We start from the raw sequence: 24,071 nt of genomic DNA, 5'->3' as shown, positions 1-24,071 counted from the left end.
ACCCCCACTACAGGAGTGATTGACCCCCAGCTTCCTTCTGAATCTGGCACTCCAGCCTCTAGCTTGGGAGAAAGATTCTCCTTGGCTTAGGGTGTAGACTAGGTCCCCATTCCCTGGATGGGGGCTATCACTGTAGCAACATTCCCCCCTTCTCCTCAGAGGCTGGAACCAGCCAGGTAAAGGGTACTGGGGAGGGTGGAGCAGAGGAAGAGAATGTTAAGGCTGCAGGGAGGGCAGAGTATACCCAGGTTGGGAGGAGAGGATGAGGCCAGAAAGAGGCAGAGCTTGTGATTCACAGCTTCCTTTATGTCGCCACCAAGACAGTGCGAAGTTTACAATGCGTGTGTCGTCTCCTTGTGCTTCTCAGAGGGATGTGTGTACACAGTACAGACACCAGGGGAGAGAGTCCAACTCTTTATACAGGCGAAGGCATTCAGAAACCAGGGGGAGGGGGAGTCAGAGACACAGAAGGGGGAACTCAGGGTAGGGGGTGGTTTCCAGAGACAAGAGTGTATGGGGAGAGACAGACAGGGTTGGAGAAAAGTATATACAGAGATATAGCAATATAGAGTCTGTATCATATAGAAATAGAAAATGCAGATGAGGTTGTTGAGAGAAGCAAATGGAGTTGGGGAAAAGGACTTGGGAGAGTTCCATAAGAAAATTTATGGATGTGGCCCTCTGCAGGGGCCCCTGGGAGAAGGACCAGTGATTTCAGGCACCAGTAACCCTCTCCCTGAGCTGGAAACCAACCAGCGGGGTCTTTTATGGGATGTAAGAGGACGGCTGCTTCTTGGGATTTCTTTCCAGCAGCTACGGCTCTAGTGTGGGGGTGAACGTGTAAGTATCGGGGTGTGGCCTACAGCACCAGGGCCGCATCTTGCCCCCGTCTCCAATTCAGAGGATCACTGCACCCAGCCCCCTAGGGACTCCACATGGTGTGAGGAAGTGAGACTGGGGTCTTACTTTCTGCCTGAAGACTTGGGATTGGGGTGGGGGTGGGGGATCACTGCGTTGAGGGGGTCTCTTAAGGCTAGGAAAGCCCCTTCCCAGCCCTCCCCCTCAAGATACATTCTCTGGTTTGGGGCCAAATTCCAGACCCCAAGGATCCCCTGCCCCACCCACTGGGGGGGCTTTGGTGACTGGTGGCAGCAGAATGTAGGTGGACGCTCAGATGACAGACGGAGAGAATTCAGGCTGGAAGCTAGGGGAGGCAGCATGGGGCAGAGCAGGTCAGCCTGAGGTCCCTTGCCCCCTTCTCTCTTTTTAATTTCTTTTTTAGATTAGTTTAGTTTTGTTTAAAAAACAAACAAAAAAAGGGATAGAGGCAGGGAGAGTATGGTCAGGTCAAAACTCCTTCCTCACCACAGAGGAGAGGAAAGGATTGTCCAGGAGTGGGGGACTGCCCTAGGAGGTGGCCATAAGTCCTGGAGCCGATTGAAGGGGGCAGCCGGGGGAGGGGACGGGGCCCCTGCTCTCCTAGCCCTCCCCATCTAGGCCTTTGGTACAGGGGCCTGCAGGGCTCAGCAGGTAAAGTCCTCGAACGTGCCTCGGGCCGGATGGTGAGGTAGGATGTTGGCAGCGTACGTCATCCCGGCAGGATGGCCCCGGAGGCTTTCGCAGGGGTTCTAGAAGGGCACACACAGGACAGGGACTGGTTATCAGCGTCACAGGTGTCACTGGGGTGTGGAGGAGGCAAAGGAAGGATGGTGTGAAGGCACGGGTGGGGCGTGGGGGGTAGGTGGGGGCGGGCCCCGGGGCAGCGAGGGGAGGGTGGGCCCCGACGCCACCTCTCGCTGGCTTCCTCACGTGTCTTTTCACGTCGTCCAGGCTGAGAGCCACACCCTTATCCGCGCTGCTCCTTTTGGCTTCCTTCTGGCACTTCCCTCTCCGGCACAATTTGTGCTTAATGACCTGCGACAGGCGGCGGGGTGGGGTGGGACCCCTTCCGTAGGCTCCGCCCCTCGGCGTAGGCCCCACCCCCACCCCACCCCCACCGCTTACCTCGTAGGCGTAGTCAAAAAGCTCCAGCACCGTGAGGATGCTGGCCCCGATGAACAGCCCCATCTGGCCCCCGATGTCACCTGCGGGAGGGGTGCGTGGAGGTCAGGGAGGTCACCGTGGGGGCGGCACGGCTCGCAGTAACAGGGGCGAACAAATCCTATTCACGAGGGTGTTGACAACCTTCATGCACGGGCGCAAAGCCAGCTTCTGGTGGGGTTTTTATGTGTTTTTTTTTTTTCCAGCATTTTCTACTTTTCTAAAATGCATAGGTATTATTTCACGTAAAACAGTTGCTTACAAAATACCCAACACTCTTAGTCTCTGGACCAGTTTTCAGAGAGTGTGAAATAGCCCCTGTAACCCTTGTCCCTCCCCCGTCCCCATGCCCATGGGCCGCTCGCTTTACCCTAAGAAAAGGCTCAGCCCTCTTGCCCCACCACATACCAAGGCAGCAGGGTTTGGGGAAGGGTTCCTGGAGTGGGGACCATATGAGACAGAGGTGAGCAGGGAGTCAGGCCCCGCCCATGGCAAGGGAAGGAACAGGTGCATTCAGTAGCTCACCCAGGAGCCCTGCAATCTCATAGGCCTTCTTCTGCTCAATGGTCTCATAGTTGAGGACTTCAAAGAAAATGTCCAGCACCAAGATGTTCTCCCTTCAGTGAGGTTGGGGGAGGAGACACAGGTTCAAGTCATAGCTCTGCCTTTCACAAGCTGGGTGACCTTCACAAGTTAGCCTTTCTGAATCTCAGTCTCTGGATCATAAAATGAGATGCTAAAGCTAATGTACCTTGTAGAAGGATTGAATGAGATGGTGTATAGGAAAAGACACTGCACACCTGATCATAGTGGCGGCAATGAGGATGAAGACAGAGGATAAAGCTGGGGAGCGGGGAGAGAGGAATGCTTCCTCTGCTTACTGTGGCTTGGTCTTCCCTCCATGCCCACCGCAGACTGGTTGGTTGCCTCTTGACCCCGTGTTATCTCAACTTCCTCCTGCCTGCGCCCCAGCAAGCCCCCATTGTATCCCTCACAGGCAATCTGAGAGCCCTGCCCTGCACAGTCAGACCCCTTACCCTATGTACTGCTCAGACTTGTTGAATTTCTTGGCCAGATACTTGGCTGAGGCTTTGCTGGGGATCTTGACCATGGACAGCTCCTTGCCGTATCGCGTCAGGTTGCACGGCATTTCACACACGCAGTACTCCTGATCTTTCTCTACCAGGAAGTCTGCACCAGGGCCAGGCGGAAGGCATCAGTTTCACACGTGCTCAAAAGAACTCTGAGCCCCGTGCTCTTTTCCATCTTTGGCCTTCACCTTAGCCCTCTGCCCCTGCACCCCCCTCCCCCGCTGATCCTCTCCCCACCTCCCATGGATATTTCTTAATCCTCTATCTTATTCCCTCTGGAGTCCTCAGGCTCCATTGCTCCATCAGGGCTGAGGTGCTCATGAGAGAGGAGGGCCTCTCCCAGTTGATTCCCATTAATTTTTCCTAAGGGCCTTCTAAAGATGCTGTTCCCAGCCTTGCTGAAGTCGGACATAGAAGAAGATGTTATTTGAAACCTCTGGGAGCCTGCCAGCCCCTCCTTCCCTCCCCCAGACTGCCCCAGGTCAGTGGTGCTCACCTAGAGCCGGATCTGCACATTCCTTGTACTGTTCCGGAGTGCAGTATGGGGCATCTCCTACAGAGGAGAAAAGACAGTGGTGCAGGGTGAAGATTAAACGGATCTTTTGACGATGGTGGTACCAAATGCCTAGAAAGTGGAAGCTGGGAGAGGATGGGAAGGTAGGGCTAGCCAGCCCCCAGTCTGCCCTGGAGTTGGTACCCATACACACAGTCTTTACCTCCTGGACCTTTCTCACCCATCCTCGTGGACTCAGCCCCTCCCTGATACAGGCAGTCTTTGAGATCAGAGAGACATGAGTCAGACGGGTATGGAATGGGGATGGAAGTGGGGTGGGGTGAAGCCAGCTGGTCTTGCTCCCATGGTGGCAGGGAGCTGGTGAGGGGCGGGGCAGGCTGAGGTGCCCCAGGATCGTGCCTAAAGCTTCATGGCCTGACCTGGCATGTGCACCATGCGGCAGTTGCAGTTCTCTACCAGGTAGCGTGTCTCACAGTCGATGCGGCAGGCGGTGATGCTGTAGGAGTCGAAGAAATCCGAGTCCATGGTAACAGCTTTGCAGGAGCCCCAGGGCGGGGGCAGGTAGATGAGCTGCTGGGAGAGCGGGGGAGCTGGGGGGTGTGGAGACTTCTCCCCTCGTCACCTTGATTGGCTTCTCTGACAAGACTCAGAACTCGAGTCCTGCCCCCCCCCCCCCCCTTTCCTCCACAGATGCTGCAGGCCTCAGATTCCCAGAGACTTCCCGCTCATTAGATCATCCCTGCTTCTGACCAGCCAGGTCACCAGCCATGCTTCAGCACACCTGTCCCCCCCATTACTCATCACTCACCATTCCAGCCTGACATCTTAACACCCCACCCTGGGACCAGTCTCCCACTGCCTTCTCACCCGCTGCTCCTGGCAGGCCACGAAGGTCTGGAACCCTGGGGCCACACCAAAACCCAGCTGGTCGATGAAGGGAGGTTCGTCCTGACTGTGGATCTGCACTTTGATGCCTGCTTCGAAGGACGTCTCATCTGCAGGAACGAAGGGGTGTGTGTGTCGGCTTCTGCCACCCTGGTCCCCTCCATAGGAGCTGGGGACCTCCTATGGATCCTGGGAATTAGCACAGCATTTGCTGGGGCTGGGAGGTCTAAGATGTCCTAGGCCACCCCCAGCCTCCTTCTCTGTTCACCATCCCCCTGCTTCTGCCATCACCCCTGCATCCCACACACCTCTTTTCTTACCTGGCGTCTGTTATGCATCTGAGTATTTCAAATTATTTCTAGAAGATTGTCACTGTCTCAGGCTCTCTCCATTTCTCTCCTTCCCTGTCCCCCCCATCTCTCTCTGCCCCAAGGCCCCCAAGACCAGAGAGACAGCAGGCAGCCCGAGAAAAGAGGAAGTTATTTATAGAGTGAGTGGCGGCCACTGATGGAAAGAGATGGCTGGTTACCTTGGAGAGTAGCAGAGCCAGAAAGAGGGAGCCAGGGAGATATGAGTGTGGAAGACAGGTAGAGTTGGTGAGGAAGTAATGAGATGCTGGGAGGATTGGAGGGGGGGGTCCAAGCTCTGCCCTAGGACCCACGGGAGAGCCCAGAGTCCCCTGGCCCTGGTTGGGGCCGGAAGCTAGGGGGGAAAGATCCCCAGGGCGAGGCAGCCCATGAAGAGAGTGACATACCAGTCTCCCCCCATACAGGCAGGTACTCGTCCTGCTGGATGTCCAGCATGATCTCCAGCCCGTTGCCTGTCCCACCCTTCATGGTCTTCAGCCGCGGCCGCCCATCTCGGCCCGAGTTGAACGTGTAGCACTTTCCATACCGTGTGAAGACCTGGCAGGGGCAGAATGGAAACCCTGAGAGAACTGCCAGCATGCCCTACCCACCAAGGGTTGTTCCAGAGCCCCCAGCTGCTGAAATCTGGAATGATTTCTCCCGTGCAGCCCATTCTCCATTTGTCTCCCTCTCCCCATGCATTCTCTCCACCCTCCTTTGCCCTCCTGGTGCCCTGGAGTGTTGGTTCTTGTGGGTCTCATGGCCTAAACTCCTTTGCCGCCTGGATGGACTTCTGGTTGGGTTCAGAGGGCAGGAGGAGAGAGAGAGATCAGGATATGTATCTTTCCCCATCCCTTCCACCCCCTGACATCCTGGCAGTGGCTTCAACCCTGTGTGACTACATACCCTTCCAGCAGGCCCCTCTCCATAGCACCGTTTCCTCCCTGTATTCTTTCATCCTACAGATGATAACATTTCCCACCATAACTAGTGCCTCGGCCTCTCTCATTGGTTTCCTGCATCCTGCCCACAACTCTGTACACATCCCTTTGTTAAAGTCTTCTCAGTCAAACTGAATGCAGTCTTTTTCCTGCCAGGACCCTGACATATATTCCCCCTTCACCAGGATCTCCTCCCTGCCAGATCCCTCGTCCCTCATTGGACACCTCCTCACAGGCCCAAACTCCTGGAGCCTTCTGAGACATCTTGTTTCTTCTGGATTTCATCCCAGCCATCTAAAATCCTGCTTTCGCCAAAACCCCTTCCCAAACGAAGCTAAGCTTTTTGGTTTCCTCCAGCCATTAGGTCACCATTGTCCTATGGTCACTAGAGCCTCACAGTAGAGCCGGTGGCCATGCCAAAGACCATGCCCAGCTGAGCACCAGTTCCTCTTCTCCCAGCATTTGTGACTGAGCATCCAGGACATGGCATTTTAAATAATGCTTTTGCAGAACTGTGGGGGCCTCAGAAGTTATGTTGGCGGTGAAGCTGTCTCCCTAACTTTTTTCCCATTCCCCAGCACAGTCCTTATCACAGCTCTGATTATACAACCATAGCCAAAGAGTAAACCAGTTCTTCATGGCGCTTTCCCCACAGCTTCCCTGAATGTCCCCAAGTTTCCCATACATGCAGTGCTTTAACTCCATGGTAACAAAGTCTGAAAAGCAAGTTATAAGGAAAGTAAGACTAAGTCCAAAGAAAGGAAGAGACAAAGTTTCAGGACAGACTGGTGTAGTGTGTGTGTGGGGGGGGGGGTAGCGCGGAGAGCAGGAAATAGAGTCTTTGCTTCCTTCTTCCTTCCTACAAAGAGCCTCTCCCAACCCGCTCCAGAAAACATCCTGGTCTCCCCCATTTTGTGAGCGAGACTATCGATGAGGCAGAGAAAGATGGCTCCAAGGACTTCTAATCCCCAGGCCCCATTGCCAGGTTGAACTCTCAGCCATGCCTTAAAGTCCATCAAGGGTTGTGAGGGATTCAAGGTGGCTCAGATGGGCAGAGCCCCAGCTACAGTGGGTAGCTGCTGCCACCTGGTGGTTCTGGGTGACAAGCATCTGCTCTACCTTTAGGACCAGAGGAAGTCTGCTTGCTTGACGTCTTCCTTCCAACCATGTTCCTACATCTCCTGGCCTACCTGAGGCCCAGTAGTCCAAATTCCCCAGGTTCATGCTGTCTCCAGTCAGTCCACCATGCACTGAAATGATGGTACCCACCTTCTCTTACACGAGGAAGGAGGGGACGGAGGGAGGGACAGATCTCCAGACCTCCTGGTCTGGTAGGGTCCCAAGAGTTTCTCCATCTCTGAGGTCAACCTTTGATCTGTTGGTGTGTGCTTCTATCTAACTGTCAACTATTTTGATATATATTTCCCTCCCATAGGGGAGGAAAGGGGCAGGAGGAGTCAAACCAGACCGAGCTGGAAGCCAGACTGGGGGACTTTGGGGTACAAATCAGTCCCTCAGCAAAAATGGTGCTAGACACCTGGCTGGGAGGGCCGAGCTGAGGTAGACTCTCCAAGTATGGACTTCTCTGGAAAGCGGGTCCATGGTCCCTGGGTCAGTGCTGGTGGGGACTGAAGGGATTTAGAGGAGGCCCCTTGGACCCACAGAGCCTGAGGGGAAAGGGAGGTCTGGGGGAGAGAGAACAGGAAGAACAAGTAAGAATGCAATGAAATCCCCACTGTGGGAGCTGCTGACATGCTGACAAGGGGCACAGCGGGGTGGAGGTGGGGGCTGTCCCATCCCCTCCAACCCCTGATCCTACACCTCCACACACCAGGTGGCCCCTCCCCAGCTCCAGCCCAGACCCCTCCTCAGCTCCAGCTCCATTTCTCAGAGATGCAAAAAGTTGGGACCCTAATAGACCAGGGGGTCTAGAGATCTGAGGAAGTGCCCGGGAAGGATTTTTAAAGAGACACCAGGGGCCTTAGGGCAGTAGCTAATTGTCAAACTGTACAGATATATTTCAAGATTCTAATAGGGAGAACAGTACCATATGCACCCGGGAGTGTTAACCCAGCTTCGGACCCTGGGCTCCCAGGCAAACTCTGGCCCAGGCCTCTCCAAGACATGTCACAGAGGGTCGGTGGGCCAGGGGAGGTGTGGGGGGCCGGCAGCACAGTCACCAGACAGGGTGAGCCACGGGGGACACTTTCAGGGTGCTGGGCCAGGCATGGGCCCCCACTCACCACTGAGAAGTTGTGAGGGCCGCAGGGCCCCCCACGGTAGGAGCAGTAGAGCAGCATATCCTCCAGCCGGTGGCAGGAGCGATTGTAGAAGCGGTGCAGGTTAAAGGGCTCCCCAGAGAAGGCCTCAGGCCCCGGCGGGGCGAGGGGCACCCCAGGGTCGTCACTTTCATCCAGCCCCAGCATGGGGGCCAGGTAGAGCAAGTCAGGGTAGCTGAGCTGGGACAGCCGCACGGCGTTGGTGTTGCACAGGGTTACGGCCGGAAAGGCCAGCTCCGTGGTGGCTACTTCGTCTAGCAGAGTCACATGCGGGTAGCTGAGGTAATAAGCAACACGGTCGCCTACCTGGCACAGGAAGGCGCCCAGGGCCAGGACAAAGGCCACGGCCCACAAGGCTTGCCGCGGCCCTGGACCCCCCTCCACGAAGACACGGCTGGCGCCATGGAGGGTGCAACTGTTGGCAAAGGCCACCAAGTCCATGGGCAAATCCCCCTCATTGGCTTCCTCCTCCGCTGCCTCCTTTTCCTTCTCTTCTTCTTCTTCTTCGGATTCCGAGTTGCTCCGCTGCTGCCGGTGAGAACCCCAAATATCTGCCAAGGGTCCTGGGGCCTCCTCTCGGGAGGAGAACGACACAGAGCAGAAGACCTGAATGGGCATCTTCTCCAGGGGACTCCTGGCACCCGGCTATCGGCAGGAGAAGGGGGAAGGTGCCGGTGGGGGAAGAGGATGTGATCCCAGGCTGGGTCTGGCAGGACCGGCCACCCAGCCCTCCTGCCAGGTCTCTACTGCCTGGCTGGCCGTCCTTCCTCTGTGGATGTGTGGCTGAGGTGGGGCGGGGCATGAAGAGGCAGGCCAGCCTGTCCTGCCAGGGAGGGCGGCTGGTCGTCTAGCCGATGAATAATTGATGTCAGTGGGAAAGGCTGATGGAGGGGGGGGCCTCCCCAGCACAGCTCTCAGCTCCCCCACCCCCACCCCCAACACACCAGCTTGTTCTCTCTTTCAACCTCATTCGATTCCTTTGAATGGTCTTCAGTTTCCCCACCCCAACTCTGGGTCTTCTAGCTTATTCTCTGTTCATTCCTCCAGGATATCCAAGACTCGAACACTGTCCAGCCAGTCTCTAAGACCCCTAGTTCCTCTCTAATCCCTTTGACCCATAATCCACCCCCAATTATTTCCTTGACCTCTAATTCCCCCAATATGTTCTTAGACTTCAGTTCCCCTCTAATTATTCCTTTGACCCCCAAATTCCTTCCAATCATTTTCCTGATCCCAGTTTACATTCAGTTACTCCCCCGGACCCCAATTCCCGTGTAGTCATTCTCTTGACCCTCAATTTCTCTCCAGCCAGTCCCTGACCTCCATTTCTCCTCCCCTCACTCCCCTCACCTCCACTCTCAGGTCAGCACCCTCCCACAGGCTAAACTGCACTTAGAGTACTTCCCCTGGTATGGCCTCTTGCACTCCCTCCTGCGGCTTGTGGGGCCGCCCAGGTTCCATTAGCAGATGTCTCTCACTGACCACAGACTCATTTATGTCCAGTTCCTGGCACTGGGGGGAGGGGCCCCGTCTCGCCTCTTGCAGCTGAAAAGCTTCCTGGCAGCTCACCAATGCCCCTCCCAGCTTGCCTACCCCCCAACAGTCCAGGACAAGAGTTCGAGGAATTCTACCATGGTGGGTAGAAGAAATTGATAGCAGAGAGAGGGGTGCCTGGGTCAAGTGGGGGAAGCGCTAGGAATTAGTCTGGGGTGCCCCCTAAAACCACCACCTCACAGATCCCTCAGCCCCTTAGTCCCTGGGGCTCCTTCGGCCTCCAATTTGCTGCTCACTACCCCCAGGCCCCTCACCCCTCTCTGTACTCTGATTACTGGGGCCACTGGGTAAGGAACTTGAGCCACCAGCCAGGTCTCCAGGGCCAAGAAGGTGACCTGAGGGGAGAAGAGAAAAGGAGGGAGGGAGGGAGGGAGGAGGGAAGGCAGATTAACTCTTCCTCTGCAGGGCCAGAGGAGGAGCAGTCATAGTGGTAGGAGGTGGGAGTGTGGGGTAGGGAGGTTTAGACAAGTCTCCTGGGACTCCCCCATTCCTTAACCACCCCCCAGCCCCAGCCATACTTCCCTCCTTCTCCCCACATCCCCTCTGTTCCCACACTTCTTCACTTCTCCATTTGCATGCAAAGACCCAGGAGGGCGTTGGGGATGGGAGGTTGGGTGCCAGGTTCTAGAGAACTGACTGATGTGGGACCTTTGACCTCAGCTTTGCTGCCAGGGACACCGAGGCCCAGAGGAAGGGAGCCTTTTAGAGCTGGCCTCTCTCCATCTTTACTCTACTGGCCTCAGACTGGCCTCAAGATGTCTTGCCTAACAGCCTCTCAGCCTAACAGCCTCTCAACTGGTCCCCCCACTTAAGTCCGTGTGATGTAATTCGGACCATTCTCCTGCTTAAAGACCCACCCTTGCTCCCCAGTGCCTTTTGGTAAAATTAAAGCCCACCAGGAGGACGTACAAGGCATTAGGAAGCTGGAAGCAGTTTACTCTCCAGCCTCACTTCCTCCTACCAGGCCCCCATCCCTTGTCCTGAGTCCAGCCCCAGGACCTGTCCCTACTCCCCAGACACAATACCCTCATCCATAGTTCCATGCCTTCCCTGGACTCCATTGAGAAAACTTTTACTCATCTTTTAAAACCCTACTCACACATTACCTCCTCCAAGAAGTTCTCTCTGACTCATCAGGGAATAGTCAGTGCCCATTCAGGGAGCAGATCAAAGGGTTCAGGTCTGCTCAAGGTCCTTTAGGCCTGAGCAGTGGCCAGGAGCTCCCTGAGGGCAAGGACTGTGAGAATGAAAGAGCAGGACCTAAAGACCATGTAGAGAAACAACAGAGAAAGACCAGGAATTACTAATGCTGCCGTGGCTGGAGGCGAGATTAAGTCAGAGTCAGGAACACCATGGCAACCAGAGATCTGTCATTGCAGAGATTAAGAGACTCTGCCTTCCGATGTTGTCCTCGGGCGCTCCTGTATGAATTCAAGGGTTGTTTTTCTGTTTCCTGTCCCGTGTATATTTTCTTCCTCCTTAACAGCTCTCCGAGGGCAGAGTCCACCTCCTTTGCTTCTCCCCACAATTTGAGAGGGGTGGTCCAGATTTGGGTTGGGGGTGGGGCAGGCTCAAGCTGAGGTTTAGTCTGGGGAGGTTGTGGCTGCCCATATGGGCTGTGCCCACTAGAGGTCATTGTCCCCTTCCTTAAAACTTGTCCTGGAAGGGGAAGTAGATTGGACTTCCAGAGGGAAGGCGGCAGGGGGAGCGTCCACCTTGGGGACACCACCAGAGAGAAGGGCAAGTGAGTACACACACAGTGGTTTCAAAGGACAGTGAATTGGGTGTGGCTGGACACGTCTTACCCCACTCCAACACAGAGACCCACATTGCACACCTACACATCACAAATCACTGCACACAGACGCCAAGCCCTCTTGCAGGGCAACAAGGCCCACACACACTCTGCGGTGGTTTGGAGCTATGTACCCCAACAAAACATGTTCTTAAATTTAATCCATTCCTGTGGGTATGAACCTATAGTAAGACATTTTGATGAGGTTACTTCAGTTAAGATGTGGCCCAATTCAATCAGGATGGGTCTTAATACATTGAATGAAATTCAGACAGAGAATAAGCCACAGGAAGCAAGAAGCTGAAAGCCAACAGAATCTGGAAGAGAAGGGAGATGCCAGAAGAGGCCGCCATGTGCATTGCCACGTGACAGAGAAGCCCTGGACCAAGGATCACCAGCAGCCAGCCCCAGAACGCCAGTCTTCAGGAGAAAAGCATTACCTTGATGATGCCTTGATTTGGATTTTTCCTAGTCTCAAAAGCACGAGTTAATAAATTTCCATTGTTTAAGCCAACCTACTGCATGGTATTTGCTTGAGCAGCCCAAGAAACTAAAACACATCAACAGTAGCCTTGCTCCTCTAACATTCTGTCCCCCACCCTCATCTGAGTCCCAGTAGGAAAAAACCAAATGTTTCACTGTAATGGGGAGGTGAGGAAACTGCCGGGCAGTACAGCAGAGAGAAGGGCAAGTGAGTATACACACAGCGGTTTCAAAGAAAAACACATACCCCTTCCCAAGCCTACACAGAGAACCTTTGGAGAGATGCCCACGCAGACACACACAGAGAACTCTCCTCAACTCTGAACCCTCCAGGAAGTTGACCCTCCCCACATCACTCCCCACCCAGTAACTCTTGTCTGCTTTGTGTGTTGACTGAGTGGTTTCTGACTTTCTCTACATCTTTCTGAATTCTGGTTTTGGAATGTTTCATGGCTTTCAGTTGAGATCTCATGGGGTCCTTGCACAACCCAGTGAAATAAGCAGCTATAAGTAACTTCACCATCATATGACAAGTGAGGAAACTGAGGCACAGTTACCAGTTAAAGTCTCATAGAGAAAAAGTAATGGGATTGACACTAGAATTAGGTTATACACTTCCAAATCCCTTCCTTCTTCATTCTTTCATGTACTCATCGAATATTTACTGACAGCCTATGTGCTAAGGACACAATGGAGAATAAAATAATGGACGGGACCCTGCCCTTATGGAGCTATTGTCCAATAGAGGAGATAGACATCAATTTAAGAATCACAAAAATAAATATTTATTTACAAACTATGATAAGTGCTATTAAAAAAAATAACCTGGTTCTATGCAACTGAATGACAGGGGCATTATGAGGAAGTGATGTTTGAATTGCATTCTAAAGAATAAGGAGTAAAGAGTAAGGTCTGTTGGGAGGGGGTTGTATTCTAGACAGAGAACAGAGTCTGTGAAAAGACCCTTAGGAGCAAGAACTGAAAGGAGGTGGGATGGCTGGGGAGGTGGGTGAGAGCAGGCTGGAGAGGCAGGCAGGGCCTTGGAAACCACAGTAAGGATTCTTGTTCAAGAGCAATTGGAGACAACCTATGGAAGGATTTCAAGCATTCAGGTCTGTGTTTTGAAAAAACCACCCTGGCTCCAGAGGAAGGCATGAATTGAAGAAGCCAGAAGGGCTGCCAAGAGACCCATTAGGAAGTCATTGCAATGGTTTAGGTAAGACATGGGATGGCCTGAAACAGGATGGTAGCGTGGAGAGGAGGTGGAGGGAACACCTTGGAGAGAGAATTAAGAGGCAAAACTAGCAAAACTTGTCAAAGCTTGGCAGCTCCTGTCTGGGGAGGTAAGAGAGCTGATGCATCACAGCTGGTGTCTGGTTCACATAACTGGGTGGAGGGTGGGGTGGCTCTCTAGATCAGGGACACAGGTTAAGGACTAGTTTGGGCGATAAAATGATAGGATTGACTTTGCATATGCTGGGTTTCAAGGAGCCTTGGAGACATGCATGTGGAGATGTTAAATGGGAAATTGGCCATTGGGGCCAATATTAGGGGAGAGAGCCGGGCAGAGACATAAATTTGGCAGTTTTTGGAGTGTAGATGGTAATTGAAGTCATGAGTGAAGATGAGACTGCCCAAGAATAGAATATAAAGTTAAAAAAATAAAAGGAAAAGAGGCTTGGTTTGGCAGTATTCACAAAGCTAAATAGAATCCTACCTTATGACTAAGACACAGCTTCTAGTTATACACCCAAGACAAATAAGTGCATGTCAACCAAAAGACATGTACAAGAATGTTCATAGTAGTTTTATTTATAATAGCAAAAACTAGTAACAACCCAAATGGCTAGCAACAGTAGAATGGATAAATATATTGTGGTATATTCATATAATGGGATTCTACACAGCATTGAAAAAGAAACAACTATTATTACACATGACATGACTGAATCTCACAAGCCAAGACAGACAGACAGACAGACAATAGTATATATTGTGTGGAGTACACATATGCTCTGTGAAGTTGAAGAACAGTCAAAACTTATTTATAATTGACAGAAGTCAGAATAGTGGTTCTTGTAAAGGTAGTATTGACTAGGAAAGGACCTAAAGAAACCTTCTGAGGGGCTGGAAATGTTCTATATTTTTATCCCAATGTAAAATATATCAATGTAATACGTAAACTACTACATTGTAAGATATACCAATATATAAATTCATCAAGCTGTACCCCTGACTCACACTTGGGATTTAAAAGAAAGGGAGAGCTTGGGAGTGAGACTTGAGCAATGCCAACATTTAATGGCCAAGTAGAAGAGAATGAACTGGAAAGGGACAGAGAAGGAGTGGCCAGAAGAAGTAGGGGGGAAACTAGGAGAGACTGTAGCTCAAAACAGAAGTAGTAAGCAACTATTTTGAATGTTATTGAGAGATCAAGGATAAAAAAAATGTTTGCTGGATTTGGCAACCTGGAGGTCATAGCAGCCTTATTTAGATCCATTTTGGTGGAGCATGGGATGGGAGAAGGAGGCAGCCTACAATGGATTAGAGAGTAAGTGAAATATGAGAAAATGGAGATGGTGGAATATATTCATCACTTTTAAGAACTCTGCCTGTGAAAGGAAGCCAAGAGATAGTGTGGGAGCTGGAGGGTGCAGTAGAGTTGAGAAAGGTTTGGTTTTGGTTTTTATCTTAGTCAAAAGCCTCATACAAAGTAAGTGCTCAATAAATGCCATCATTATGGCCATATATTTTAAGAAAGAAGAATCTTAAGCATGTTGCAATGTCTGTGGAATCGTTCCACTTGAGAGGGAGAGCCTTGCTGCAGAGAAGGGAGAGGCATACTCGTTAGGGTAAAGTTCCTAAAAAGGCAGAAGCAGATGGGATGGAAAGAATACACTGAGATTTTGGCCTAGATAAGGTGGATGCTCCCCCTGTTGTTTGGTGCCCAGAGGAAGCGGGGCATCTTGTATGAGGCTTCTATTTTCTCTGTGAAGGGGGAGGCAAGGTCGCCTGCTGGGAGTGGGAGGGGAGCTGGGAAGGGCTGCTGATTGAGAAGAACAGAGAAGTCTGCAGTAGTCACTGGGGAGGACAAGTTAACCAGAAAAACCCAGTGAGCTTGCCAGGCAGCGCTGAGGGCCTATTTAAGGATGTTGGTCATGGACACAGTGTGATACCAAGTTGCCCCGTTGAGTGACTTCCTCTGGCAACGCTAGGCTGCATGGGGGCCATGTTGGGGAAAGATGGAATGGGTTCTTCTAAAGCTGGAACTTGGCCAGATGCTGCCAAGAAAAGGCAGAAATCTGAAGACCTGGTTACTCAGCCTGAGGGGAAGGGGTATCCTAGGGTCTTCACCTCTGCACTCTTCTTTCCTTTTGCCTTCAGGCCTCTTACCACGCTAAGCACAGGGCAGCTGCAGAGCTCGCAGCTCGCAACACCCTCCCCCTCCACACACACACCTGCTCCCACAACAACATACAAAGAACCTGGACTTAGAAGATCTGAAGTCAGGGTCCCTCTCTATCATTTACTGGCTGTGTGACCTCAGACAAATCACATAACTTCTCTGAGCCTCAGTGGTCTCATCTTTCAAATGACGCCATGAACATCTCCCTACCTCTCAGAATTAGGATCACCTGGGTTAAAGCAGGAGTGGGAATGTGTAAATTGCAAAACAGGACAGAGGGCAATGATTACTTTTGCTGGTATGTGCTCCACACGTGACCATAGGGTTTGTCTGCACCCAAGCCCTAGGCCGCAGCCACACATACGGAGCTGTGTGTATCCCCATGCACGTCCACACACTTCCTCTTCGCACCCTAGTCTCCACTCACTTTCTCCCTCAGCACACACAGGGAGGTGCACACGTGCTCGCACACTCGGGGCACACATGCGAGAGTATGTCAAGAGAAAGTCTGGAGTGGTCAATGAGAGGGAGGGGTGAGCGGTATGGTATGTCTGAGTTTTTCCTTTTTTCTTTTTATTGCTTTTCTCTGGAGTGATGCAAATGTTCTAAAAAATTATCGTGGTGATGAATATACAACTATGTGATGATATTGTGAGCCATTGATTATACATCATGTATGGAATGTATGGGTGTGAAGATTTGTCAGTAAAAATATTTAAAAAAAAAGACAAAGTCTGAGTCAGATGCTGTCCAGTCTCTCCAGTTCCCAGCCTGGCACACCAATCAGAGACACACAACACTAAGCTCCACAGTCCAGCCTCCCAGACTCCCAGGTGGTACTGAGGAAAGGATAGGGAAGGCTTTTCTTTCCAGGAATTCACAGGGGTCTTAGAAAGTTCACAACCTGCCATTCCTCTTCCTCAGGCGTGAGTGGCCTTGGAGAGCCAGGAGGGACAGAATCTCTGTCCTTACAGTTTCTAAAGGGAACTTCCCTCCAAGGTGAAAACACAGCAGTTTCATGCTCATTTTAAAATACAGGCGTCCAGGAAAGTCAGTGCTAAGCAGCACATCCATTATACTCATGGGCCAGCTTGGCCTTGGCTAGAGAGCCCCAGGGGAGGGGAGCTTTCATTGGGAGGTTGAAGGAGGGGCTGCCTCTTGACAAAAAAAAAGATTTAACAGCCCATTTAGAGCCACCACCAGCACCAGCCCTTATAGGAAATTGGGCCTGGAAGCTGAGAAATGGAGCCAGATGGAACTATATCCCAAATAGAACCCTAGAGTCCTAATCTAGCCCTATCCTCCATCAGAACTAGATGCCAAATGTGGTTCTTGCTACCTGCTTCCCAGTTTTGCTGCCCCAGGATCTCCACCCAAGCTTCCTAACTAGAAGGTTCTCTGCCAGAGGGCAGAGGCTCCCCGGAGACTCCTGAGACACCCGGTGAGGGAAGGCTTCTGCCTGGAGGTCCTGGCCAAAGGCAGAGAAATGGCTCCTTCTGGAAAGAATAGGACTGGTTCATCAGCTGGGGAAGGGGGAAGGAAGGGGGGACACCAGTGCAGTCCATAAAACCGGGATTTTTAAAGAGCTGGGCTGGGCTAGGGAGGTTGGAGGGAAATTCAGGACCACACCTCCATGTAGAGATCCCAGCTCAGTCCTCCTGGCCAGCAGCCCCAAGGCTTCCTTCAGTGTCATCCTCGTCCCCCCGTCCGTGTCCCCCCACCTCCACCACCCCCCACCCCACCCCACCCCGCCAACCGCCTCAGCACTGGGCCTCACTTTGTGCTGCTCTGAATTCTAGGCTCCCTAGAGGGCAGGGACAGGTCTGCCTGTTCACCTCTGTGTACCTCCACCTAGCATGGGACACGGCAGTCAGAAGCGGCTCTGTCTGCCTCAGGGATGCCTAAAGGGGAACTCACACTACCCCAACCCCAGCTCCTCAGTCCTATGTATTCAGTCTACCTCACCATCCTCCCAGGATTGAAATTGTTAGGATGCAAACCCCATTCCAATGGAGGCATTCCTGTCTCCCTGTAGGCCTCGTCCTCCGCTTCCTGACAACAGGGCACACACCCAGGACAGCTGCTCTCCCCAGGCGGAGGCACCCAGAGAAGCCCAAGGCTCAGGGCACTCGCGCTCCCCCACACCCCCCCTGCTGGGCTCTGCCCCAGAGACACTCAGTTACTTCAATTCCCTATTACTTTAGCCAACAGCCTGGAGATCAATTAACTTAGAGTAGCCTCTTAGCAGACAGCAGTCTGGGAGAGGGGTGGAGTGACGAATGCCTGGAAGTGGGAGTGGAGAGGTGAGAGAGAAAACTAAGTTACACAAAGGATGTAAGGATGTGCGTGTGTGTGCGTGTGCGTGTGCGTGTGTGTGTATGAGAGGGAATAGGAGAGAGAGAGAAACCCCAACCCAGGGTCCCCTGGATTCCTGCAACTGGCTCTGCCCCTTCATGTCCCAGTTTCCTCTCTCCAACCTCCTACATCTAGTTTAGGTACTTCCTAAGGAGAGATGGGGGGAGGATGAGGGGATTCGGGAGGGAGGTCTCCTTGAACCCCTAGGGCAGGGAGGCCCCCTGCTCCGAACTTAACCTCTTCAGCACCAGCCTCTCTTAAACCTCTGCAATCTGTGCATGCTCCCATCGCCCCGCGCAGACCACCCGGCCTCCCAGCCTTTCCCCTAGCAGCCCCTCCCCACCTGCCTAGCTGGGGCCGCAGAGCCCTGCTGTAAGGTCGGGCCTTCCCCCAGGGACTCCTGGTCCGGACTTCTATGGGCAGATGGCGGAGTGGGGGTGAGGCCAGCCACGGTGTGGGGCTATGAGGGGTGACAGTGAAGAGGTGGAGCAGTCCCCAGGGAGAGGAAGCCACCGTGCTGGTCCTGGCTCCCAGGTGGGCCATGCCTGGCTCTGCTCGGTTTAAGATGACCTCTCCTCCCGGCTCTGTGTCCCAGGATGGCCCACTCACACATCTCACCTCCCAGCTGCTTCAGGAGATTCCGGTCCTTCTTCCAGGACCGTGCCCACTCCCCCCACTCCACCTACCCTCTAGGGGATTCCTGTTTCCACTCTGGACTCGAGGGGACTCCTGTGTGCCTCCAGGAACCCCTGTTCCCCCATTCTCTGTCCCCCAGTTCTACACCCTCCTGAGAAAGATTACTATCCCCCACCGCATACCCGCCCCCAGGATTTCCATTCGCTGCCCTTCCCCTTCCTCCTCTTCCAGAGTCCAGAAATGAATTCCCACTGCTCTTCCCGAAGCGAAGAAAGCTCTGGGTCTCAGCTGGAGAGGGGGACAACATAGGGCAGACCGGGCAACCAGCTGCCAGCCCTCTCCCCTTGGTGCTGCTCAACATTCTAGCCACATCGGCCGCTCCCACTGCCAGGGACAGATAAGGTGCAGCTGGAGGCTGGCACCAGCTGCTACTGTGCTCATTCCCCGAGCCCCCGCCCAGGCACCAGCAGACAGCTGCGCCCTCGGCCTGTGCCATGGAACCCCTGCCTTGCCTTGGCCTGGCTGGCCTGAAGGTGGGGAGGGGTGGGGGAGGGGGGGCGTAGAGTCTCAGACCCTGCTGCTCTGGTGACCAAACATCTCCGTTGGAAGGAAAGGAGGAGGCCAGAGAAGAGGGGGCCCTGTGGCCTTTGATTGCTCTTTTGGTAGCTTTGGAGGAAGCCCTGAAGCCTACCCAACTGGACTGCTGGGGGGGATATTCTCCTCTTTGTCCTTCTAGCTCTTCAGCCCCAAAGGCTTTCCAAACCAGTTTCTCCCGGATTTAGCTGAGGTTTCCCGCCTTCACCACACCCTCCCAAGTTGACTCAGTCACTCCTGGGGGAATGGACCCGCATCAAATCCTCTGTGACCACCAAGCTATCCCCTGTGGCTGAACTGGATTCAGAAGTATCTCTGTGGACACCTGTCGCTGCAGACCCCCAACATGGGAGGACCACCTCCAGAACGTGTTCCAATTGTTTGCATGAGTTCCTATTGTTAGGAAATCCACAGAAGGGTTCCCATGTGCTGTGCGCACTGTTTTACAAAAACTTTCAGGGAGGGCTTGGACCCCCAGTTAAGAACCTCTGCTCTCAAAGCTGAAGAAGACTAGGATGGCCTTCTCTAAGCCCTGACCCTACAGACAGATGTCAGTGCCACATCCATCCAGCGGCTGGATCCACACCCCCTGGGCCGAGCAGACGAATGACAAGGATGGAAAGACAAATGTTAATTATGAGACCAAGCAAGGCTGGAGTACTATTGAAGAAGTGTCTAAGCCCATTAGGACTGGGGAGATGAAGAGGAGTGCTAGAGACCTCCCTCTCCACCAGGGAGATGTTCCAGGTATGTTCACATCTGGAACATACCTACAGGCAGCAGTGGTAGAGTTCTTGACATGGAAGGGCTGCCAGCAAGGTCAACCAGAGATGGTAGAAGGGCAGGATGAGAGGTTTGGGTCTAGCCAGATTCAGGGTCAGGTCCTTGGGGTTAAGAAACAGGGAAAACCTGGGCTTCCCTGATTAAGTTAGAACAAGAAGTGCCACGATTGGGCCTGCAAGGTGCTAGCCCATGTGTCTCACCCACAGAAAGAGGAAAAACTCAGATTGCTCCAGAACTTTGTGAACCAACCATATCTCCATCTGGCTGCTTAGAATTGGCCCCTCAGACAACATGAACCAACTACATTTCAGTATCTCCAGTACGATGAACCAAACACATCTCAGCATCACCGTGTAGAATCCTCCTAGATACATGGACAAATAGAGCCTCAACTAAGTACTTTCAATTGGCTAAGTGCATCCATCCCAACTTTATACCTCAGTACCCTCCCAGGTTGAACCAAGCAATTCCCTCCCTCATCCATCATACAAACCATCCACCCTAAAGGGTTTTCTCTTTCTTGGTGGTCCCTTCTGCCTGGAGCATGAGATGTGTTGTGGTGAGGGATGTCTGGCTTTCACTTCTACCATCATCTACATTTCTGCTATTCTTGGGAATATGGTTGATAGGTGAGCCTGGGAACCCCTTGTTCTCAGGATCTCAGGAATCCAGGACTCTCCTGGTGTACAGAATGAAAAGAAGAAAATGGTTCTTGCACCCAGGCTAAGCTCCCCATCAGTTTGGCTTGGCAAGTAGTGTGGTCATGACACCACTGTCCAGCAAGATGGACAAAGGTCCATGGAACCAATTTGGAGACCAGAACTTAAAGAATTGGAAAGCCCTGTGTAACCTCAAGGAGGAAAAAAGACAAACTTTGCCAGGGCTCCAACCTTTCTATAGAAACAAGTGCAATTCATTCCCCCATAACGCTGAGAGGAAGCAAGCAAGGAGGAAAGAAATGGGCAGGGAGGAGGGAGGATCTGAGACACAGACACGGAGAGGAAGGGGATCTTAGGGGAGACTGAGTTTTGAAAGAACAATGGCCAGAATTGGCAACGCACATTATGACTCCAGAGTCAGTGATATTAATGGAAAGGGTACACTGCAATGGGACTTTATGTGGGGGCGGGGGAGGGGCGGGGGCGGGGGCGGTGCATGGGCCAGAAATCCAACCTGGGTCTCCTGCATGGCAGGCAAGAATTCTACCACTGAACTACCTGTGCAACCTGCACTAGTGCTTAACAAGGCACAAGGTCTAATCCTGAATCCATAGCTAACCAGTTATGTGAACTTGGGCAACTCACTCTACCTCTCTGTCTCCGTTTGTACATTTATAAAATAGATACAATATGGCAGATTCTATCTTACTCTCAGGTTTATCAAGGGGATTGAGGGACAGCCTGGAAAGTATTCTAAAAAGGTACTAGTGTCATCCTCTCCTTTGATGTTATTTGCACAGGGCTCCAGCTCCTTCGGTCTCTTTTCCAGCGTCTGCCTGGTTCTTACCTCTCTTTAGGAACATGTATGACTTGCTCAGGACCACCTGTAACATCAGATGCCAAAGTAGGTTCTCCCACACGCTTTCTGGGTTCTGGCTTTAAAACAGCCTTATCTGTGGGGTGGGGTATGTTTGTGTGGCATCTCTGTTTTAAGAAGCAAAGGGAGCCTCCAGTTTAACCATGAATGTACATCCTGAATCATCTGCTCTTCTTGAGACCCTGGCTATGTGGCACAAGGAGAGGGAAGCCAGCAGTGCATGTGTACATACGTGTGTGTGTGTGTGTGTGTAGGGGTTGCATGGAAAGAATGACCTGTCTGGCTATTTTAGAGAAAGCTTCTCTTACATTCCATGATTCACAATGCTTCTCAAACTTCAATGTGTATTCAAATTACTTTGGGACCTTGTTAAAATGAAATCCTGACTCAATAGGTCTTGGGAGTAGGGTAGCAAAATTCTGCATTTCTTTCAAGCTCCCAAATGATGCTGACACTGCTGGTCACTTGGAGTAATAAGGCTGTAGCTCCCATGTCGTTACCCCACCCAGCTCTGCACCTGTGGCCCAGGCAGTAAAAGATGGGTCAGGTTAGGGACACACAGGTTGCGTGTGTATGTGTGTGTTTGAGTGTGGTGTGCACTGTAGCTCTCTTTCCTGTCACCATGGGCACCAAAGCAAAGACACCCCTGTGCTGAGCAAAACTCCAGGGCACACCACTCCCTCTCCCAGTGTACCAAGTTCAATGAGAGGCCTGCCTTTTCTTCACCTCCTCCTCCTCTGGGGCTTACACAAGCATCACACCAAGGGACTCACTCACCACCTTGAAGTCTTCAGCACTGCAGACCTCACCCCGGAAATGGCAGGAGAGCAGCATGTCATGAATGTCATGCCCAGCGCGGTCGTAGAACTCGCGCATGTTGAAGGGCTTGGGCTTAAAGCTGCGGAAGTTGGCCTTGTCCTGCAGTATCTCCAACTGCTTTTCATCTGCCATCTGCGTGTCCGGTATCTCATACCTGGAACCCAGAGGTGAGCGACACACAGGTCAGCACAACCTTCGGTTCCTGCCTCCTTCTGGCCTCCAGCATCCCCATACCCAGCTCAGGGGAAGGACAGCATCCAATTCTGGGGATCAGGCCTGGGCAAGAGCAAGGACCTGCCCAGAGGACCTGCCACACAGGATCTGAGAAAACAGGAGCATCTTTAGTGCCTGCCCAGGGGGTGGGCATCTCAACACATAGGCAAGAGGAACATGGATAGGGATGAAATAGGCAGAGAGATCAGGACAGGAGCCATGGTCTCTACCCTTTAAAGATGACCTGCTTGCCTTCCTCAGAGTGAGGAGGTCAAGACATAGGGGCAGCAGGGGGCCAAAGGTCACTCCAGAGAGAATGATGCTATCTCACAGTTCATGTTGGGTAAGGGCAGAGCTGTTTGGACTGTGCCGGGATCATATATTGGGTATCATTAATTGAGTGCCCTGGAGTACCCCAACTCCTTTGGAGTGAGTGGTAGTTTTGGGGAGGGCTGGAGGGCAGCGTTGTCTAGGCTTCAAAGGCAGGTTAAAGAGGCAAGCTACCTGACGGGAAGTCTGGGAGCCAAGATGCATGCAACTCCAGAAACCAGGCTGGGGGTTTGGGGAGAATGAAGGCTGGAGTGGGGAGGGGTGGGGGAGCTGCCCACCTGTTGTTGAGCAGAGCCAGCAGTTCTCCTGCATGGTACAGGTCATTCTTGGAGACTTGGCTAAAGCGGAACTCATTGAGGTTGCACAGCGTGACAGCAGGGAAGGTGAGCTGGGAGGCGGCCACTTCGTCAAGCTTGGTGACGTGGTGATAGTGGAAGTAGTACTGCACACGCTCGGTGCACACACACAGCAGCACAGCCAGTGAGCCCAGGAAGCACAGGGCCCACAGCGCCCGCTTCAGTGACAGCCGCTCGTAGGAGAAGATGTGGGCTAGGCCGTGCAGTGTGGAGCTGCTGGCAAAGGCCTGGATGCTTACCGGCTGGACGCCACCCACCTCCTCCTCCTCGGCCTTCAGTTCCATCCTGGCCGAGGGGATCCTGGGGGGAGGAGGGAAGTCTGTCATTGCCCTGGGATAACAGTACACATGTCCCGCCTCTGCCCCCAAAAATGCATTCACCCAGAATCCCCATCTCCAGAGATTGTCCTGATATGTGAGCCCAGAGGTGGCAGGTGGAGGGACACACTCCCAGAACAGAATTCTCCTATTGCAGGGGCTCAGGGCCAAGGTGGGAGTCAACTCGGGTCAAGAGAGGACACTCCCAGAGAAGCCCCTAGGCCAGGAGAGACCCCAGATGTAGTCATTCCAGGGTGAGAGGAAAGTCCCAATGTTTCCATAGGCAGGCACAGGAGTTCCCTCCAGATGTGGGGTCACTCTGGGACAGGAATATCCATTCCACCCCAAGACAAAAACTCCCCTCGATGGGTCAGGAGCACCTGGTCAAAGGTGTCCCCAGGACTGGGCTCTCCCGGGTGAGTTAAACCTGGACCGGAAAACACCAGGGAGGTGAAGTACATCTGGGGAGGGGCCCAGCCTGAGTCCTCACCTGCGGGTGCCTCCAGTTCTCATATCAGCGCAGGCTGTATGTGTGTATGTTTGGAGGGGGGTGGGGGTGGAGGGCAGCCCGAGGTGGACGGATGGAGGGGGGGCGCGGTTCTCTATGACAGTGAGCTGTCCCCGCCCCGGACGTACTACCCCCCAGTCCAGATTCTCGTCGCAGCCAGATCCCCTGCTCCCACCCCTCCCGCCCCCGCCCCAGTCACCGCGCCGCCCCAATACTGGGGAAAGCGACAAGCGGAGAGAGTCCCGGCTTCGCGGCGCTGGGGAGCCCCGCCACCCAAGCAGAGGGATCG

The 24,071-nt window shown here is 53.0% G+C and overlaps 1 protein-coding gene across 3 annotated transcripts; it reads right to left on the bottom strand.

Annotated features, from left to right (window-relative positions):
• Positions 1-614: 614 nt before the first annotated feature.
• On the bottom strand, positions 615-23,241 carry ASIC1 (acid sensing ion channel subunit 1). Of its 3 annotated transcripts, XM_077170854.1 has the most exons (11): positions 22,880-23,241; positions 22,017-22,212; positions 5,285-5,435; positions 4,513-4,640; positions 4,065-4,215; positions 3,628-3,684; positions 3,078-3,231; positions 2,566-2,657; positions 2,005-2,084; positions 1,810-1,914; positions 615-1,628 (listed from the first exon to the last, which is right to left on the bottom strand). In XM_077170854.1, the coding sequence occupies exons 1-11, from the start codon at positions 23,239-23,241 to the stop codon at positions 1,524-1,526; spliced, it is 1,581 nt and encodes a 526-aa protein (XP_077026969.1). In that variant the 3' UTR covers positions 615-1,523. The 3 variants fall into 3 exon arrangements, with proteins under 3 accessions (XP_077026969.1, XP_077026967.1, XP_077026968.1); XM_077170852.1 differs by lacking the exons at positions 22,017-22,212; positions 22,880-23,241 and adding an exon at positions 8,062-8,715 and having other exon boundaries at positions 4,065-4,218; XM_077170853.1 differs by lacking the exons at positions 22,017-22,212; positions 22,880-23,241 and adding an exon at positions 8,062-8,715.
• Positions 23,242-24,071: the final 830 nt, after the last annotated feature.

This window comes from Tamandua tetradactyla, chromosome 7 (assembly GCF_023851605.1).
Source record: "Tamandua tetradactyla isolate mTamTet1 chromosome 7, mTamTet1.pri, whole genome shotgun sequence".
NCBI classification, from domain to species: domain Eukaryota; kingdom Metazoa; phylum Chordata; class Mammalia; order Pilosa; family Myrmecophagidae; genus Tamandua; species Tamandua tetradactyla.
Note: the sequence above shows the minus strand (reverse complement) of the source record. Positions and strands in the feature narration are given on the sequence as shown.